Source organism: Uranotaenia lowii, chromosome 3 (assembly GCF_029784155.1).
Source record: "Uranotaenia lowii strain MFRU-FL chromosome 3, ASM2978415v1, whole genome shotgun sequence".
In the NCBI taxonomy this organism is placed as follows: domain Eukaryota; kingdom Metazoa; phylum Arthropoda; class Insecta; order Diptera; family Culicidae; genus Uranotaenia; species Uranotaenia lowii.
The window spans coordinates 236,036,483-236,058,648 of record NC_073693.1 but is presented as its reverse complement, the minus strand read 5'-3'; the positions used below and the strand labels follow the sequence as shown (position 1 = coordinate 236,058,648).

The following is a 22,166-nucleotide window of genomic DNA, read 5'->3' as shown; positions in this document are numbered from 1 at the left end:
AACGAACTTATTTTGGACCAGTGGACCAATTTTGGACCACCTTGTCTAGCTCTCTTATAAAACAAATAATCATGAAATTTTTTAGCAAATATTGTTGAAGCCCTGACACTTAATGTAATGCACTATTTTTTTTCATTATTAGTTGTTTTATAGGAGAGCTAGACAAGGTGGTCTAAAATTGGTCCACTGGTCCAAAATAAGTCCGTTGCCCTATTTGCTGTTTTCCTCCAATATTTATAACTTTTAGAAACTCCATTTTTGCTGACTGTTGTTTTGAGAAAAAGACCTTCATTAACCAAGGCTCAAGGCATAATAGAATTTCGATTATTCGCTACAGATATATAACGTTGGATAGCTTTTCAGACCATTCTAATATAATGCTGAACTATTTTGGAAATGAAATTCTGAAATGGCTGATGTTAGGTGGCTGAAAGGTGCGTCTGCACTTGCTCCGCAGTGTCGATTCAGGAGGGTAAATATTATTTCCACAAATCGAAAAAGAGGATTTAATAACCTTTTTTGTAGCCAAAATATGCAAAAAAAACACTTTTCATGTCTTGTACGAACTTGAATTTGTGAGTGAACAATCAGAAGATAAATTGTTTTTAATTAATAATTTCAGGAAAATTAAGTTTATTTGGGTCAGATTGTTTGTTTCGGCCTAAATAACAATTTCTAGAAAAAAAAATTTTAAGTTAATTTATTGATTAAGAAAAAAAACTGAACGTTTGCACTTGCCCAGGTGTACGTTATTAAATTTTATGCATTGTCATTTTTTTTATAATTTTACTTAATATCCATCTATGGGTTGATTCAAGCATTCAGTCAGCGAAACTTTTTTGTAAAGAATTGAATCCAACTGTGTAAGTTGAAATTTCAGGGACTAGATAAGATGAAAATTGATATTGGAAAACATGCAAAAAACCGGAGAGGTGGGTTGTGGGATTCAGTTCTACCGGAAAACATTATTGGAAGCAGAAAAAACCGAAAATACAATAATCCTGGGAATCCTGGGTTACCAAACTATGGCCCACGGGCCACATGTGCCCCACAAAGCATTACCCGAATTTACCATACTCTCAGAAATGATTTTTTTAAACATTTGAAAAAAGGTTCACATTTTCATATGTGATGAAAGAAATTAGAGAAACATGAACTATCAAAGAACGAAAGAACATAAGCCGTAAATATCATGAAAATTTCGAAAAAGATACAACGGCTCACCGACAGGACTTGAACCTGCAATCTCCGCTTCGGTACAACGGCGCGTTAGCCAATTCCACCACGGTGAACGTGATGGAACCGGCGAACACGAGCAATCGAGCTCTGCCGATCAACTGCTGGACCTTCTATCGAAACACCATGTATATCCCGCATGTGATCTTTCCCTCTATTGATCTCTCTTGTTTCTCTAACCCCACCCATCGACTCGGGATTTTAGCCGAACGAGCACATGGTCGATTGCTTCGGGTTTGCCGCAACTTACGGTCAGATGAAGAAGCAATCAGTGCCGCTCAAGGTTCCGAGCAGACCAGTTACACAGGGAGGTGTTGCTCTGTTGAAATCAATACTGATGTTATGAAATCGCTTGGTACATCTTTGTACCTGAAAATGATCACATTTTCATATGTGATGAAAGAAATTAGAGAAACATGAACTATCAAAGAACGAAAGAACATAAGCCGTAAATATCATGAAAATTTCGAAAAAGATACAACGGCTCACCGACAGGACTTGAACCTGCAATCTCCGCTTCGGTACAACGGCGCGTTAGCCAATTCCACCACGGTGAACGTGATGGAACCGGCGAACACGAGCAATCGAGCTCTGCCGATCAACTGCTGGACCTTCTATCGAAACACCATGTATATCCCGCATGTGATCTTTCCCTCTATTGATCTCTCTTGTTTCTCTAACCCCACCCATCGACTCGGGATTTTAGCCGAACGAGCACATGGTCATGATATTTACGGCTTATGTTCTTTCGTTCTTTGATAGTTCATGTTTCTCTAATTTCTTTCATCACATATGAAAATGTGATCATTTTCAGGTACAAAGATGTACCAAGCGATTTCATAACATCAGTATTGATGAAAAAAGGTATTTAAACATACACCAACAAAATTTGAAAAAATGTGCATAAGAAATCTCCTTGCTGTCATATAACGTTATTGAAACAAAAACAAATTAAAAATAATTTTAAAAATTAAATCCCCCCCCCCCCCCCCCCTCATGGAAATTTTTTCCAAGTAAAATTTTCAGTTTAAGAAAGGAATTTACCGTACATGTTAGAAAATGTTCTTGCCTCCGGCGGAAATTAATCCTAAATCACTCAAGGCCTAAAACATTTCATTTTAAAAAAGTTTGAAAATTGATACTTGTTTCACAATCTCCACAATCCTGACACAAAAAATGGGTTGTATTTAGAATGGGTTTTTATTAAGAAGCCTAACAAACCAAATTCAGATTTTGAAGCTAACAAAATTCATTCATCGAATGCCTATTTCACATGTCAACAAATTGGTAGAAATGTGACAGGCATTTAAAACTTACGATAGTTATTAGAATTATCCAAAAAAACGTTAACTTCAATTTTATTTTTCATTACTTTGATTATAAAAAAACGTCATCACATTTTTTTCTGCTAACTATAAATATTCTTCAAGAAACAAATTTTAGCTTTAACTTTGTTTTTTGTTTCTTTTTCTTCTAATACTCAACTCCAAACTCAAAGGGTTTTTAAAGATTACACAAAGCCACAAAATTCACATCTCTCCGAAGGGCAAAGAACTTTATAGCTAATTTCCTTTAAATTAAATAAAGCCAAATATGCAGTTATCATACAAAAATAATCGTAATCTTTTAGCCAAAATTATACAGCTTTACAAAAAATCAATAAAATTTAAAAATTTTCAACTTTCTCTAAGACCACAAATTATTTTGACTTCTGCGAAAAAAGTTTGACAAGTTTTATGTTTAATAAAGGAATTTAAAAAATTTAAAAAAAGAACAACAAAAACTTAATTTAAGATATTTTCAAACCAAAAATAAAATGATTTTACAGTCTTCAACAAAAAGGTTTAATAATATGAAATCTTTATATTGTTATGTTATTTGTCCAATTTTTAAAAACTGTTAAATTTATTATTTTTAGATTATTCATCATCGTCATGATCGAAATATTTTTTCTTCTTAGTCAAATGAAGTAAACAAATTCAGAGTCAGTTTTTGTTCTTTCGTGTAGATTTGCTAGTTAATCAGTATGATTGATATCAATCAACACTTATTAGTTTTTAAACTTATGAACCATATATATCCAAAACTAGAGGCGATTGACAAAATCAATGTAAAGATTCAGGAAACTCATTAAATTTCAGGAAAATTTGAAAACTACCAAATTAATAAAGGTATAAAGTGCTGTTTTCTTTAGCTATCAATTGAATTCTATAAATTAATTTTCGAATTCATAAGAAGTTTTTTTCGAAAAATTTCTTCGTAAAAGCTTATCTGTTTATTTTTTTCTTGTATTTTTAAATAACTTCACCAAATTTAATTGCAAAGTTTTTTTGAAATTTTTATATAAAATGTGAGAGAACGATTTTAATTTTTTGAGCTTTTTCATGATCAGTTTGTCTTTGTTTTTATGCCTGAATTTTTGTTTTCTGAAAACAAAATATTCATTAATTTTTATTCAGAAAAACACTATTTCTTCCTTTTGTTCTTGTCACGACTCAGTATTTTAATTGACAGCGAATAAATATGAAAAGCATTAAATTTCAAACTATCTTATATGCATTTTAAAGTTTACAAACGTTTCACGTATTTTTATCGTGATTTTATAGTTAATCTATAAAAAGTTTCAAAAAATGATCAAAATTAGAAACTTTGAAGCTTAATTTCAATGTTTTTGAAGTGCTCTATTTTTTAATATTTACTACTGTCGCGTCTAACGCTTAAAGAACCCCAATCTCAGCTAAAGAATTTCTTCTTAGTTGGTTTACTCATCTGGAGCCAAATCAAAGACCTTGTTTTTGTATAAATACCAGGAAAATTTCCAATTACAACTTACTTGTATCAAACCGTCGCGAGAAACCTATACTCGAATAAAAAGTCTAAAAAGTACAACCAGTGATTTCTTCATCAGAAGTGAAAATCCTCCCATGCCTGTGTCAGTCTCGGGGAAAGAACTCTATACAGTCCACTCCTAAAGTTACCGAAGAGGAAGTTGTCCGAACAACTACAAAACATGGAATTACATAATTTTGAATATTTGTATATTGACTCACCTGATTTATTGTGCATTTTTGGTGTTGTTATTGTTTCTAGTCAAATTTGAATTCCAACCCCCCCCCCCCACGACCAGCAAATATAAACTTTACTCTGCTACCTTAACAGAAGCACAAATTTTACAGATGTTAACTGACGTAACTTGTGAAACATTGTTTATTTCATATTTATTGCCGTCCTTAACTTATCTGTCGGCTCGGTACCGGTTACCCAGCTTACGAGCTCTGGAACAAGCGAAAATTTGTATTTTGAGATTAAGTTTATATGATTGATTTCTGGACAAAATTTCTAGGATCTCAGAAATAAATTTTCTGGAAATTTCAGAATCATACACTGAGTTTTTGCTTATTTTTAATTAAAAATGCTGGTATAAGCCTTGAAATCCCTGATGATCTTTAAATATAATAACCGATCATGTGTTTAACTTTTACACTTGGTTTGAACTTTTTGGACATTTTTGACAGTGTTTTTATACTTTTAAACCACTCAAGTATAGTAATTTTTGGTGTGCACAAGGGTTTTGTCAGCTCCCGCTTTTATAATGATGGATTTTGAAGAAAAATGTTCACAGTTATTTATTTCTTCTTCTCTTGCATCTTGAATATCTCGTAAAAGCCAAAGTTTAAAATTTCTTAATTGGGCAGTGTAGTTCTTATTACAGGTAACACTACACTGTTAAAATTATTCAAGACCGTTCACTAGGGACTTAGTTATTTCCAAGGATTTTTGAGACACGAGGTTCTCCGACTTTGACAGTCAGTAGGCGAGGAGTGAGCGGGGCTCTCAATGAGTTTGTTTACAAACATTAGATTATTTGCTCAGCTTTTCTGTGGTTTGTTGTTTAACAAACTCCATGTGTTCCGCAGTTGCATAGCCTAAATAACCAAAATGGTTGAATCGGGAATTTGATATATCGTTACTTCTCCTATATATACACACCTTGGTTATAACCAAATGAAAGCGTCTCATTTCTAAATGAACTAAGCTCTATAACCCGTTGCAGGTGCTCATCCAAAATTTCTTCAGCTCTTATTTTTAATTATTTACAAAAACATTTTACACTGTTAATAAATTCATTACTCAGACATCACTTCTAAAAAAAACTTATTTTGTTGTCTTGTGTAAAGAAAACGTAATCGTTGAAATTGTTGCTTTTTAAAAACAAAAAAAAAGTGCCGCGTTGTGACGCCACGACTCAAATAATTCACGTATCAATCACCATTTCATCAAGAAAAAACTATTTATATCAAATGTAGCCCTTAGTTTAACTTTTTGTTTGGCACGCGAACAAACGTAAATTATATACATATGACCCATTCCAGCGTGACGTCACAACGTTTGCAAAACAATTTTTTGGTATATTGTATGTAAGTTTTACAGGTCATATCGCACATTGTTCAAAATTGTACATCATAGGGTCAAAATTTAATTCTCTACAATTTGAAACCAAAAGTATTTGTATAGAGTAAATAGTTAACAAAATATAACCAAAAGGAATCGTGACGTCACAACGCGCCTCTTTTCCCACTTTTCAATTTTTTTTACAACGTCGCAATTTTCTGCTCTTCTATTTGATCAAATTTTATGAAAATTTCAGGAAAGTATCGGTTCATTACAACGAACAAATCACTGTTTTCGATTTTTTTAAATTTTGATGTCAATTTATTTTAGAGCGATTCAGTTTCGTGACGTCACAACGCACCATTTTTTTAAAGCAGGGTTTTGCAAAGCGTTGTGACGTCACAAAATTTAATGGTTAGCTACATGAAATAAATCAAAGTATAATCTTAAAATGAATACTTGATTTGCTTAAAATGCTTAAAAACTTAATAAATAATGTGATTTGGTGATGAAATCGATCCATTTATTCCCAAAAATTAAATGGAATTTAATCTCAAAGGCCCATATAAGCAGATAAGGTTTGCAACACTGCTCACATCAATTTTAATCGAAGTTTTTTTATGCGATCATGTGAATATTATTTAGGAAAAAACTAAAACTAGGAAATATTTATTCGTAAAAGCGTTGAAATATGTTTCTGATTCTTTTTAATATTTAATTGCAAAGGAAAGGAAAAATAAATGATAATTTCAAAGCCTTCGATCTTGCCAAAGATAATTAATCGACACTAGAGTGCCTGAATCAGCCATCTAATGAAAATGTTATAAGTCGCAAGCTTTCATTATGACAAATAGTTTATCTCAAGATCCCATTTCGACAATGGTTTAGTTAAAAAGGTTTTTGAGTTTCAAAAATTAGCTTCTGATGGGTCAAATATAAAAAAAATACATGAATTATCGTTAATCGACGCTAGCGCTAACGTTTTAGCTGTTTTATGATAACTCTAATCGAAACTAATCGAAACGCGTTCCTCAGATAAAATATTGTCATAATCAAAGCTTTAAAATACTCAAATTAAAAGAAAAATTGGTTGATAAAGACCTAAATTATTGATGAAAAACGGTTTTTTTATCATGCCGAACCAAATCTACATAATTCCATACAAACTTTAGGTGTGTTGCGCAACCTCTTTCCTTAGAATGATCTGACCCGAATTTTGCATGAGACCTTGTGGTAGTACATATTTGAATTTATTAAATTTTGTAATTCAGTTTAAAGTCTGTTTTGTGAGATTTTATGTGAACACGGGGTTCGATTTGGATTTTCTAGTGACATTATTTGAGGTGGAAATTTCAATAAAAGCAGTTTTCTATTAAAACAATTGAATTAATTTTAAAAATTTATTTTCTATGGAAATCTTATGATTTTTTTAATAAAAAAGTTAATCTATTAAGTTTACCAGTTTACCAGATTTTTTGAATCTCATTACATTTATTTCATGGAACTTATTTGTTTGAACATAATGCTAGAAAGAAAAAGAAGCTTCTAGCGGTGTTTTTCATTCTAACATAGATATATGGAGTACTAGATCTTTAACAAGATTTTTATTCAAATCACAGATAACTATCTGCTTTATGATTCACAAATATTCTTTTACAAAATCGATGAGGATTTCATTTGTTTGATAGTTTGTTTATTCTTGAATCACGCATTTTTAAGTGCTGTTTTATATGTTTTATTAGAAATGTTTAAAAACAACTAAGTTAATGCAAAAAAAATATTAGTTTCTTAGATTCTTTAGATATTCTTGATAATAGAACTCGTTTATTGAAGCACAATGTTGTGTTGAACTTGTATTGAAGAAATACTATCATAGTCTTAAGGTAAAAAGTCTTGAACGTTTTCGAAAAAGAGTAAATAAATTTTCGTGACGTCACAACGCATTCTTTACCCGGGTGCAACTCACAACCTGCTAAACCGATTTTCAATCTAAAAATTGCATTAAATTCCACTCAAAAAGTTTGAAGAGACCTCCAATTTTCGACAATATATGAAATTTCAGTAAATCATAAATTTAAAAACAGTAGAATTTTCGTGACGTCACAACGCTTAAAAATAGATACCTTTATCAACGACTCTAGAGCGTAAACTTGCAGTAACTGTTATTTATCTTATATCATGCTTAAAAGATGGCTTTTCTACCATCATTTTGCAGTAATTTGTTTTGACATAGCTAGATTTTTGATAAAGTTATGTTATGAATGAAGAATATTTGCAAAAATCAATTTAATTTCATACTAAAATTTTTAAATTTCAACGTTAACATACTCAATTCTAAAAAAAAAGGTAGCTGAATATCTTTTTATGGAAAAGGACACTCAAGAAATAACCTTTCTAACGCTACGTAATTTATATTTGGATAATGAAAAATAAAAATCGGTTCTCCAGTTGAGGGGTGCTTGGAATGGGTCATATGTATAAACGATTTACTTCAAAAAGACCCTGAAAATTTTGTCATGACCACTCAAAATGTGTGTTTTTTATTTTTCATCTTGTTTATAGATAATTTACCCGACATACATATCAAATCAAATTTTGAAATAATCCAAAATATGAAAAATATCTTCACAGAAATGTTAATAGTTGCGTCTGAGGTAATAAACAAAAATAAATGTTGAGAATCAGTTATTGATTCTTGAAGCTTCGTTTTTTTATTGTAGAAAGTTCGACTGGAAATATGTTTTTTTCCGGGGAGTTTTTTCGGCTTACAGTCTTGTTTTTAGCAAAAACGACGTATTGATTTACGTTTCCAACGTTTCGATCCTTATTGGATCTTCTTCAGGGACGAAAATAGTGTTCATTTAGTAAGTTCTACTGATCATGAAAAGATGCCGTTTTTTTTAGTGTCGACTCGACTGGTCGTGTATAGCTGTCTTTTGATCTGCTTTACGAATAATTTAATTTAATTCGTGTTTTAGATCTAAGGTGTAGTATATCGTTTTACCGTGTACAGATGTTTGCTGATGAAAATCCGTTTGTCTAGTGGTTTTGGGATCAATTTTCGCATCGAACTTTTAGCACAGTCTTCACTTTTCACTTATTTTGTTTTGATCAAAAATCAGTCGTTGTGTATTTACTTTAAAGGATGTAGTTTTTTGTGTGTATTTTTTTAATTATCTTGCAGTTCGCTTATTTTTCCAAGTAATTGGAAAATGTTTGCGTATAAGAATGGATGCTTTCAGTGTTTTTCTTAATGTTTACAGTGTTTTTAGTTGTTTCAATGTGGCAGCTTTTCAATATCTTCAGTTTTTCCTGGTTATTTCCCCTGTCGATAATCCTGGCTAATTCGATGTCGAAAAGGTGTTGCGTGGTGATCTCGTGATCCAGATGTGCAGTTTGTTGACTCAGCTTTTCAATTGGGTAGTCTCCTTTGGTGTATCCAAGTTCCCATAAGCGTTTTAATTCGTTTGTTTGACATCGATGTTGGGACATTCGCTGCTTCAGTTTCACGCTAGTAAGTCCTTTGTAGCATACTTTACATTTTCCTCCACGTTTTCATCGCTGGTTTCCGGTTTTTCTTCTCCAACACACATACACAATAACTGATTTTTAATCAAAGCAAAATAAGTGAAAAGTTCGATGCTGTGGAAAATTAATCCCAAAAACACTAGACAAACGGATTTTTATCAGCAAACATCTGTACACAGTAAGTCGATACACTACACCTTATATCTAAAAACACGAATTAAATTAAATTGTTCGTCAAACAGATCAAAAGACAGCTACATACGACCAGACGAGTCGACACTCACAAGAAAACGGCATCATTTCGGTAAGAAAACATAAATTATGTTCAGCAGAACTAATTGAATAAACACTATTTTAGTCCCTGAAGAAGATCCAATAAGGATCGAAACGAAAATCAATACGTCGTTTTTTCTAAAAACAAGACTGCATGCCGAGATAAAACTCCCCGAAAAAAAGAATAAGGGCATCAAGTTTTAATTTGTTTGCAAATTTGTATGAAAAAAAAAATAGTTTTTTGCAAACTAGTTAATCCAGAAAACTCAAATTGGCTAGACATATAAAACCTTTTTTTCTATTGTTTTTTTTTCTGTTCCTAATCTTCAGTTTTCGCTAGTAAAAGTAGAAGCTGAAATTTAGATTGCTTAAAAATTAAAGTTCTGAATCGTTTTGAATTTTTTTAGCAAAGTTTCTATCAACAAACAAACGCAAGTAATTTCTGAGGATATTTTCTATCCTATAGTTAATTATTATCTTTGGAAAAGCAGCCAAAAATGCTTAAAAGAAAAAAGATTAAAACTTTATTTTTGTAAGGGAGGGTGGGGTAACGTGGGCCATGAGGAAATTTAATTTATTTATTTCGTCTATGGTTAAGTTACCGTACACACTGTTAAGCGCTAGGGAATTCTGCTTAAGCCAAAATCCGGATCAAATTTTCTTGATACAAATTTCAACTATTATGTGTTATTATTTCAGGTTTTTTTGAAGCAATATTTCATACTGTTATCATTAACAATATGAAATATGGCTTTCAAAATCTGCAATAATAACACATTGTGAACCGAATACGAGATATTTCGTTTTTTGCTAGTCTTTAGAATGCTCCATTAAAAAGCACAACTCAAATGTCAGGGATCTAATAATGAAACCTCATTTTACAAAATTGAACACATCACTTTCCGTTACTCAAATATCTATATAAAATAATCAAAATTTTGTCTATAAATTTCTGAAATTAAAAATGCTAAATTTTGGTGTCTTTCATGTGTAAGTAATGTTGAACAATACACTGGGAAAATATATAATTTTGTGCAGATTTTAAAAGTGAAGATTTTTCTTAAAAACATCGAAATTCGAGTTATACTTCGATGTATAGCACACTGTTAGCAAGCGAAATTAAATAATCGCGCTTTAAATTTGTATCCGAATTTCCATATGATTTCTGAAATGTACGAAAAATACGATTGTCGATATGATACGATTTATTATTTGTATTCCGTATTTCAGGTTTAATCTTATTTCACTATTTTAACTATTTCTCTTTTTTTATCTGTATTGTGAATCAGAATTAAAATATGAATTTACAAAGATCTCAATATTACTTTTCAATTTTGCCATTTCAATGCTATAAAATTTTGAATTTTGTGTAAGAATTCAATAAATCAATTAATAAATCAAGAACTTCAAATTTGAATATAAAACAAATTTTCTTTTTTTTCATATTCGGAAAACAAAAAATATTGAAAATGAACATGATCTCGAAAAACATTATTCAAATTTGATATGAAATGCGAAACCAGGATTTCAAAGCAGCTTTTTATTTTTAATTTCTTATGATTATTATTATAGCTGAAAATCAAGAATCTTGAACAGGATACAGAATCAAAAATACTAAAATAGGAATACAATTTTCATTATGGGAATTATGGAATCAGAACCCATTATGGAGGAATGGGTTTAATTTAACTCGAAATTTAATATTCATACCTGAATTTCGATGACCAAGTGACATTGTTTTGAAAAAGTGTAGCAGAATTTCGGAAGGTTGGGTTTTTAGGTTTTGGCATAAGTTTTAAGTCTAGATTGTTACTGTTGATAAACCTTACTCTATTTTCATAATTTGATTTTGAATTTGAAATTTTGAGTGTAGCGTATATTATTGGATATTAACCAATCTTGGAATTAACCTTTCTAAGTTGAATAACTGCTTGAACTTCATCTCTTGTATTGTGTTCATCAATGTTCAAAGGAGGATATTTTAAATCAAAGGTTTCTCTCCATAATTGGAACGAAACCCATTTTTGTAGTAGGAACGAGTTCGATTTTTTTAATTTTATAACGATAAAGGAAGTTTTGATTCAATGGTCTTCTATTCAACAAATGTCAATTTATAAAATTTTCCATGTACAGAAAGCTGTTATACTAAATTTATTCACTTTTGCCAATTCTGATTATTGATTCTACCGAGAAGCCGCCTCCCAGCAGCGCGTAACTTACCGTTTGATTAGTGGCCGTCAGCTGCTCACCCTCCTTCCACCAGGTGATTTTGGCTGGCGGCCTCGACCCACTGGACTGGCACTGGACCACGTAGCGCCGGTCGGACGAAAGAGGCGTACTTCCGTTGATTATTTCAACCACCAGGGGTCGCACTAGTCAATGGAGGGGTTGCCGGGAATGAAAGAAACAGAGAAAAACACGTCGTACCAATTAGCTCAGCTGTCAAAGGTGCTACGTCTGGGGAGGCCCCGGTCACGAATTGTCTCGGAACCTTGACCCCGCCGGCCGGATGTTTCCCCCTTCAGAGTGGAGGGAGAACACCGGAAGTGGTGGCTCTGGAAGAAGGCTTCTGAATACTTACACCGCAGCTCAATCGTCACGTTGGCCGTCACGTTGCGTTTGTAGAAGTTGCTCGCCTGACAGCTGTAGACGCTGTGCTGATGGTTCCGGGACAGGTTCCGGACCACCAGCTTACTGCTCAGGGTACCCTCGTGAGAATACTCCATCATCGTACTGGGGAGCACCTTTCCGTTGCTGGTCCAGGTGATTTTTGGCGTGGGTATTCCTGCAAAGGAGCAAAACGAAACGAAACGAAACGAAACAATTAGATTCATCAACCATGACACGGTGCTAATTTATCTTGTTTGCTCTCTTTGTATGCGTTCACGGATCAAGTGATTGGGTGATGCTCCAATTAGATCTGGATGAATGGCCGAATGAGCCAATAATAGGCTAACAATAGATTACCTGCTCGCTGATATGGGAACCGATTGTTTAGCCGTCACCCGACTGGGAAAAAATGGCGTTTATTTTGAGCAATCTGTTATTAAATGGATCAACGTTTAAAATAGAGACAATATATCAGGGTAAGCTGATGGCTGGTAAGATGAATTTTGGGCGTTATAGGGAGTTGAAGTTGATAAAAAAAAATCAGTGCACGGGGTGTGTGGTTTTTAATGACACCAAAAAATCTGTATTAGACGGTTTCAATAAAATGTAGGCGTAAAATGAAATATGGGGACAAGGGTTAAAGCCTATTTTATAAAATATCCAAAAATCAGCATTTTTGTGTTAGATGACCGATAAAAATGGACACTACGTGCAAGTACTTGAAATAAATCTAAAAATTGCCAATTTAAACATATTAGAAAGTTACACAAGTACAGATTTAAAGTTCATTTTTTTATATTATGAAGAATAACACTATCCTTCATCGTTTTGATAAACTTTTTGAAAAGAATCAGTGGCATGCCTACTTTTATGAACATTTTGTACCCAGAACGACGAAACAAGGTTCTGTTGGAGACTAGTTAAAGTATTCTGTACTCATTTATTTTCTATAACATTAATGATCATGAGAATTTTGAAAAAAGAGTCATATTTGGTGAATTGTGAGGTTTTCATTTTGGTCCAGAAAATTGGAATAATTTTTATGTTCAAAGGTCAATAAAAGTGAGAATTCCACAGCACCACGAATTTATCTGATGATAAAATAATTGAAGTAGATGCTACGGCCTCCAGTGGTCCAATTCTCAAAAAACCTGACAAAAAGTCTGTTTTCAACATTTTGGCTCCGAAACTTACTAAAATTGTTCAATACAGTGCCCCAAATGACCCGACATTTGAAATAGTTATGCGCTTCAGGCTTAAATTGATCCTAGGCCTAGTTCAAGGTCTCATGCCAAATTTAGGCCAGATCGGATCACGGGAAGCGGTCGCTCAACGAGCCTAAAGTTTGTATGGGATTTTGGTATATTTTGTTCGGGAAGAACACGAAAATTCTCGAAATAAAATAAATAAATAAATAAATAACTTTGGTTCTCTTCGGCCGATTTCTTTTGAAAACGGATTTTCTTAAAGCCTAAACTATGAAAAATATTTCATCCGAACACTGCAATTCGATTCGAGTTAAGATTAAAAAGTTATTCAGCTTATAAAAATAGCTGTCTGTTTTAAGGGCGATATTTATCACTATTATTGAGAGACACTGCTCCGAACATTTTGACGCAGCATTAACAGTGATGAATATCACCCTGTTACCCCATTTTTGAAGTCTAATAGCTTTTTTATCATAATTCGAATTGAAATGCAGTTTTCGGACGAAATATTTGTCATAGTTTAGGCTTCAAGAAAAACCATTTTCAAAAGAAATCGTCCGAAGGGTACCGAAGTTATTGATGAAAAACTGGATTTTCATGTTCCTCTGGAACAAAATGTTTCAAAATCCCATATAAACTTAAGGCTCGCTGAGCGACCCCTTCCCCAACTTTGGTAAGAGACCTTTTAATAGGCCTAGGATTAATTTTTGCCTGCAGCGCCTAACATTTCACAAGCTTTAAATTTCCCATACATAATTCTAACCATTACTTAGTATTTTAACACTTTATTTGAAAATATTTTTTTTCTACCGTTTGAACTTGAAAAAATTTAATAGTTCAAATAGTAGTTCCCTGTGTTAAAATTTTCTAACTGATTGCTGCAAAATCTCTCTCGTTCTAGAAAGGTTCATTGAATTGAAAATCATCTCAAAACTACAATACAAATGAAATTGAATCAAAACAGATGGACATGGCAACGGTGTTGATCACTTTTTTTTTTCTATTTTTCATTAGTTAACACTTCAATATAGAAATTTTATGTTAGGTGAGATTTTTTTTAACAATTTGGCAAATATTGAACTAAATTTGAAATTGATGTATGTAGGCTTTTTTCCTGAAATTATCATTTATTCTATAAATAATTGTATTTAACAAAACTCTTCATTTACATTTACCACCAGAAACTGATTCTTTATGCATCATATTTAAATTTTTTTTTCATTTGACTTTTGATTTTGATTTTTTATTTAAAAAAATATATCATAAAAGTTTCTCACTATTTTTCAAGTTTCAATTGGTTTTCAAGAATTTTCACCAGCAGAATGGTTTAATGATTAGGTCAATAATCAGAAAAATATTCAAGAAACCGTAATTTGCTTAAAACAGAACCTAGAGATCCAATTAAAAATCAATTTAGTTCGTGATCCAGGAAGATATTTGTTTAGAAGTGAAATTTAAAGAATAAAATAGTTGAACTCTTTGAAATCATTCTCCAAATATGACAAAAAAAACAGTTTAATTTGTAATATTTTATAGTACAGAAGTGTGGGAATCTTTGCAACGTGAAATAAGGGTGGAGTTATGTACACAATCATGTTTGGTTAGCTTAAAAAATATTTGGAGCTGAATAGAAAAATTTCCGATTATTTCAATTTCTTTCAATTTCTTCCAGTTTAATGCCCCTCATGTTTTTGAGTCCTAGAGTAAAAAAAAAATGTTGCGTTACTTGTTGCCTAAGTTTCAAAGATTTTTTTTTCGAACATTCAAATATTAAATGACCATACATTTCACCTAACAGGTCAAGGTCAACAGAAATCAATTAAAAAAAAAGGATTTTGAATCAGTAATTTCTAAGATTGGGAAGACTTTATCAGAATCAAAAAGTTGAAGAAGAAAAATCAAAAAATTTCAACATGAAATGAAAAATATTTTTTAAACAAATTAGATGGAATGAATGAAAAAAAAAATCAAAAGTATGTAAGAGAGTGTAAAAATATCCTTAGAAACCAGTTTATTCTAGAGTTAAATTACTGATTTTTTTCTCTCCAGTATATTACAATGTACAATTTACATGAGCGTCTATTACAATTTTTTCAGCGTGTTTTCACTCAGAACAGTTTTATTTAAAGTTTTGAACTGTTTTTTTTAAGGAAAGAAAGGTATGATTATTCCTATATTAAGAATATTTAAACCTTTGATATAAAAAGGAATAATAATTCTAAATTGATCGAAATTTTTATTTGAGCTCTGATTAGGGGAAATATAACAAATGCCTTCTGGATATCTCTTTTCGAGTGTGTTATGGTCGAAAGTTTTATTGTTTTTTAATGTGAATCTTACAGAAGAATATTTATGAAAAATATGTGTCTTAATTTCTATGATATTCTTATGAATGTCAGTGTCTTCAAAATTTATACATTTACGAAATTTTTACTGCAGATCAATATTTTCTCAACCTTCGATATTTTATAGAAACCTGTTCTCCTGTTACAAATTATAATAGATACATCATTTGATCAATTCAATCCAATTTTGGATTTGCATTTAATATTTCTTCAAGAAATTTTTATTATAAATCAAATATTCCAGAATCGCGTTCTGAATTAAATGATATGCTTATTCAATAAGGATTTGGATTCGAATTGCTTTGAGCTAGTTCCTGAAATCTAGTTTAAATTAAGTCACAAATCTGACCTTAAATGTTTCCAATAATTGATAATGTTTTTTAAATAAATCTGCACTGTAAAACGGGGTTACTTTGATCAACATGACATGTACCATACATGACCAATAACCAACAAAAGATAAAAAATCTCAAAACTTTTTCTTCGTTCAAAAACCCATAATTTGAGTTTCAAATTTAGAAAAACTTGTTTGTTTTTGAAAATTTCAAATGTAAGTAAAAAGGTTTCAATTAATTGAAATCCCATTTTTTCGAAGGCTCGTTAATAAACACCCTTCCTGATAAAAAAGAAGCCTTTTTGTGAAAGTTCAACTTTTTTCTTTAGAAAATGTATAGTTTTGGTGTGATTTCTGTTATAATTTTGAGGTGAATTTTTGATTCTATAAAACTAGGGACATTTTCCAAGAGTAAGCCAGTGTAGAACAAAAGGATGGAAACCCTATTAAATGGTGAAGTTTGAAGGAAAAAAATAGAGGGGAATATGCGATGGCCTAGGGAATTGAATGAAGGCAAAATTTCATTTTTTGTAGTTAAAATTTTAAAAGTTATGTTAAAAACTTAAGCCCATTAATTTATACATCTTTCGATTTTAGTTGTTATTCGACCTTAAAGAAACACCGAAATTCAGCATTGTATATCTCAGAATTCACTGACCAAAAGTTACAAATTTAGTATCTTTGAGCCACCGAAACTGATGTGTTCAATTTCGAGGAGCTTCGAAATTAATTTTATATTATTTGAGTTTGTTCCGAACTGCCTTAGCAATCGATAAACTAGCATTTGTAAATTTTATGAAGGTGTTTTGAATCCTTTATGATCAAGAAAACTCGTTAAAATCGTCAAAATAGAGACTGATGTAATCCCAAAGCATAAAATTTTAAACAAAAACAAAACGATTTTTTAGAAGTAGTCAGTACTGGTTTTAAAAATATGAAATATGCCACAACATGCCTTAACAGAAAAAATAATCGAAAAATATTGAAAAAAGTGATCAATCTTACTCCGGATTACAGAACTACAAATCTTTTTAACCCTAAACCACTTTTGAGTGTCAATATGACGGTATTGGATGTTTGGCGGGTTGTAACTTTATTCGGGTGCATCAAAAAAATACACTTTTTTTGGGGACCCTTGAATTCTAGCAATTTTCAATTTTGCGTCGTTCCTTTTTTATGGACGCATTCTGAAAGCCCAGGAAAAAAAACTCCCAGACCTTGAGTATCAATTTGACACTCCTTGCTTAAAACCGCTATATCTCTTGTTCCTCACCCAATTTTTAAAAAAATTTAGTTTCAGCCTGTTATGCCACTCAAATATGTTTCTCAGACAATATTCACCTACTATACACCATTTTTCCGTTATTCAATGTCTCAGAAAATATCCAGAAAAACATGCTACGGGAAAAACCTGCAGATTAGCTACGAAATGCTCGAAATAAATTTCATTTAGTGTTCGAAAAAGATCATTTAGATTATGACCACAAGAAATGTAGAAAAGTGGTGTAAAAACCGTACATTTCAATCAAGGAATCGTCCAAATTGTTAAAGTCATACCAGATAAATTATAAGAGTAGGATTGAAAAATTGACGATTATTAGACACATTTTTGCATTTTTTGAATGTCAAAACACAATACACAGAATTTTTGACGAATTTTCAATGGTAGCTAATTTTTGAATATTTGATTAAATCGCATTTTTTTCAGATTTATTTGAACTAAAATAGAGTTAAGCACTGGATTTGGTAATGAACGTTTATTCCCTATAATCATTACTTTTGTAAACAGAATGTAGTTTTGAGTTGAGTGATGTAAATTACAAATCAAACATATTATGTACTATATACTGTTGCTGGGAAAACCATAAAATTGTTTATCTTACTCGATTTTTAAACTTTCCAGAAATGTGACGATGGTCTAAGTGGTTTAAAATTATTTATTAAGGATAAAAAATCAATACTTTTGATTAATTCTATGTTTCTTCTGTAGTGAGCGTTCTCTCAGATTTATGAAGTAAGTTCTTGATCTACAAAGGTAAAATGCGTTTTAAATTCAGAAATCATATTGAAATTTGGATTTAAATAAACGTTGCAATGTTTTTTTAAGTTTATCAAAAACGTTCTGACAACCTATGGTAATTTATTAGAAAAAATACTGCTCTTGAAACATGATATTCGATGATTAAAAGAAAAAAAAATATCATGGAAACACATCATATAAACATAGGTATTTCTTCAATAATAATCAACTGTTTTTTGCAAGCAAGTAATTCACACATTCCATGATAGTTTTCATTATGTTTTTTCATCATACCACACCCAAACTGTCCAGAGTAAAAATAACTCGTGAGGTGGGAAAATATATTGTTGAATGATTGAATTGTAACCTTCTTCACTCAACTCAAAACTACATTTTATCTTCGAAAAAAATGGTCGTAGAGAACACACTTTCTCTGTTAATTTGCTTAAGTGTTGGCAGTTCATTTTAACGTTATTTCCAAATTTTTTTTATTGTTCTTTTTACTTTCTTGAAATTTTTAAATATTTACCGAAATTTTTAGATAGAAAATTTTGAAGTTAAATTTTTTAAGTAATCTGAACACATATAAGCTCAAAACTATAAAATTTGTAGTTCTTAGAAAAAATAGTGGCGAATACTTGACAATTTTTAATGTGTATTTTGTTCACAAATATTAAAAAAAAAATTCTACACCGGGGGCTTGCAATAGAGAGAGCATTCTATGCATTTGGAATGGTAATGATCAAAACGCAACAACTGCTTCACTATTTGAAACAATTTGCATTAATTCGCCCATTGTTTCTATTTTTGAGTACTGCTCTCCTATTTTAACTCAAATTTCCCGCACAATTTGCAACAATTTACCAGAATTTCAATCGCTGGCTGTCCAGTAGACCGCTGTTAGCTTTGTAGGAAAATTTCAAAATTATTTACTTTTAAAACTCCCATAATTTTTTTTTTCGAAGTTTGCATTACCACAAATAGCAAAAAAATTGGAAGCGATTCATTCAATCCTAAATAAGCGCAACGAGTTTAAGTTTTGTGTGGAAATTTATATGGGATTACAAAAGTTTTTATTAAAAAATCGCCAGAAATGTACTGAAAGTTACAAAAAGATACATATCTTTAGATATTAAATATTCCATGATTCTTGCAGTACATTTCATTTAAACAAACCTTAAACCTAAAAGATATTCGTGTTATGCAAGAAAAACTCAAAATATATCTTTCAATTGAAGCGTTTTGATTGCTTATTTTAAAGCTGTTGAACCGTAGGATCAATATAAAAAATCGTAAAAACATCAAAACATTTCTTGAAACTGAGACAATTCATACCGATTTATGATCCAGAAATTTTCGTTTATAAATGTTTGAAGAAAACAGACAAAAAATAGAAAAAAAAGCTTGTTGAATCTCAACACTATTGGTCACTCTAGTAGCGAGTGCCTCGCAAGATTGCATACAATCTTGCAAAGCGTTTGTCTAGATGTGACATGTCGAGGGTTACTAGATGGCGATTTGAATTTAAATTTCTAATGCTATTTACGCGGGAAAAAATGTAATGTTTTATGATTGTGAAATAAAAATCTCTTTTTAGTGTTAACCGTCAAAGAAAGAAGTTGGTTTTTTCCCTTCCGAAATGGTCTGACGCAACAAAGCTGAAGAAAAACGTAAAGAGTAATTTGATAAACTGCTACTGAGTTTTGAGGTTCGTTTATTAAATTTTATGTGGTGAACAGAGCTTGAGTGAGCTTTCATTTTTTTACGTACGAATGTTCAACTTTGACGTCAATTTTATGCTGGTCCTTACATAAATAGTGGTAAATAACTAATAATAATATGTTAAAAAAATAATTCATCATTTTTATTGAAAATATCGTAATTATGTCAAAATTATTTCAATTTTTTTTAACATTCTAAATATCAACAATTAATCTTAATGAAAACGATCCTAACATGGTTTGAATAAAAAAAATCACATAAATCCGACTGGTGTTTGTGAATAAGCAGCCAATCGAGATTCCCTCATCAACAGTCAATAATTTGAACCGCGGTGCCGGAAGCCAAATTTCGCAACAACCCGCAGTCATTATCGTAAAGCGGCTCGTCTTGCGTTTGTAGAGGAAGCGCAGCCCATCATCAATTGAATGTTTGTCACTTGCTGAGCCTTGCGAATCCTTTTGGTTCGCTCATTGATGGCTGGCTGGCTGGTGCGAAAAACGACGAACGTCAATCAGTCATGGTGTCACGGAATGGTGATGGAAGTCAAATTTGTAGCTTTTTTGTAGATGGATGCGACTCTGTGGAAGCGACTGTCATCACTGCAATGCCGAAGTTTCCCTTTTATTAGGTTTTGGAGGCGAAACTCTCTGAGAATTAAGATTTAAAAGAAAAAAGAAATCTATAATAAACTGTTTGAAAGTATTCCGATGGTGCATTTTCACCAGTTTGTCATTGAAACGATTGAAATATTTGAACAGTTTTGCCGTCAAAACAGTTCACTTTTCACAGGAAGCGAAACTGATTAATGGTTCCGCAAACTGCCTTCAGCTACTTTAGCAATGGATAAAAGAAACATCTTTCGGGTTTCAGCATCATTCATTTGCAGATCTGCGGTCGATTTCTTGTTGCTATCGCGTTACTTTTTGCTGTTCAACTCCAGTTCGCGTTTTGTCACCATTTTGACATCGTTCAGAAGTTTCAAAGACCAGTCTGAAAAGCAAAACCCAACGACAAATCCACGCTGCTAAACGAAAACGAGATGTCATTCTCGGTTGCAAAATAAACGAGCCAACCGAATAGATTCGAAAAAGTTAGAAAAAAAAAATAAGCAGAGATACAAGAAACGACGCCCTCAGTTCAAAGAGGGTAACGAGGCAGCACATTTCCCGTAACGATGAGATAATCTAATTAATCGGACTTTTACAGCGTAATTTTCATTTTATTTACAAATCGCTAGGTTTCAAAGTTTCGGCGCTCTAAGGGAAAATTTCTGGCAGAGGAAAATTTCTAGCAGGGTGGGACATTTGAGGAAAATGCTTTTGATTTGAGTGCGCGTGGTTCGTTGAAATGGGAAATATTTCACTAATTTTAGGGCTAACGATTTCGCGGAAAAGAGCGAACGAGAGCTCTGATTGAAGTCGGGATTTAAATGTTCTCTGCTAATTGAATTATATTAAATGGAACTTGAATGATGCCCGGATTTATTGTGGCAATTAGCTGAGCAGCAATTTTTTCGGCATGTTATTATTTCAAACGGGATTCAATAAAATTAAAAGCTAATCCTGGCAGAATAATGGCTATACAAGACTAAACCTGTCGTGTTATGATCGGTGTCTTTCAGAAGCGTTATTTCAGACTATGTTTGAAAAATCACTCCAGGGAATCTGTTTAAGTATATAAATCTTTTTTCGATTCCTTTCTAAAGACTTCAAACAATAAAAATGAAATTATAGGTAAGTTTTGTTTCAATATGTTGAAAGCAAAATCATTTAAATAGTTTAATATACAGACTCGTTCAAAATTGAAAGTAATCACGCATAGAAGCGCACAAACTTCCAACTTTGATAGGCTGTCATTTCATTCATAGTTGATATTTTTTCATAAAACTTACACATGGAGTGAGGTGAGGTAGCAGTAGGTTTCGAAAACAGTTACGCATTTTCACTACTGCTAGAAAATTAGTCATTTGATTATCTTCGTAATTTTTTTCGAGGTGAGATTAACGTCTAAGCATTCAAATGCTGGTCTTGATTTTCTAGGAAAACAACTTCAAAATTCTATAAAAATAGGATAACACTGAATTTGTTCTTTACCCTACGATACTCTAAGCAGTTTAACTTAAAATCTCTTCATTCATTGATTTTTAATCATTCTGTGTGCTCTAGGTAGAGAGAAACAGCTATTTTAGTTAAAATTTGGAAAATAAGGATTGCCCCACAAAATTAGCTGTAACTTTGTGGGGCTATGCTATGTTTTCATATAAAAACAAAGTGTCTATTTTTCGGCCATTTTTGCGTTCCCGGGAATTAAAAAATCTTGGCATCCTTTTCCCAGGAATTCCTGGGATCCTGAAAAAAAAAATGAAAAAGGGTATTTCAACTCTTCGTGAAAACAAATTAAACCAAACATCTGTATTTTTATGGTATTTTTACATGATTATCCTTGATTTAGTATTTGAAAAAATATTGAATTTTTATACCATCCATATATTATAACTG

The 22,166-nt window shown here is 31.8% G+C and overlaps 1 protein-coding gene across 2 annotated transcripts in view; it reads right to left on the bottom strand.

Annotated features, from left to right (window-relative positions):
• The window catches only part of LOC129751670 (hemicentin-1), a 1,296,938-nt gene that overhangs the window by 583,042 nt on the left and 691,730 nt on the right, over positions 1–22,166 (bottom strand). For both annotated transcript variants that reach the window (XM_055747314.1, XM_055747315.1), the window contains exons 7-8: positions 12,011–12,214; positions 11,650–11,801 (exon numbers count right to left, since the gene is read on the bottom strand). In XM_055747314.1, the coding sequence (XP_055603289.1) occupies positions 11,650–11,801; positions 12,011–12,214 (356 nt within the window). The remainder of the gene's footprint in view (positions 1–11,649; positions 11,802–12,010; positions 12,215–22,166) is intronic.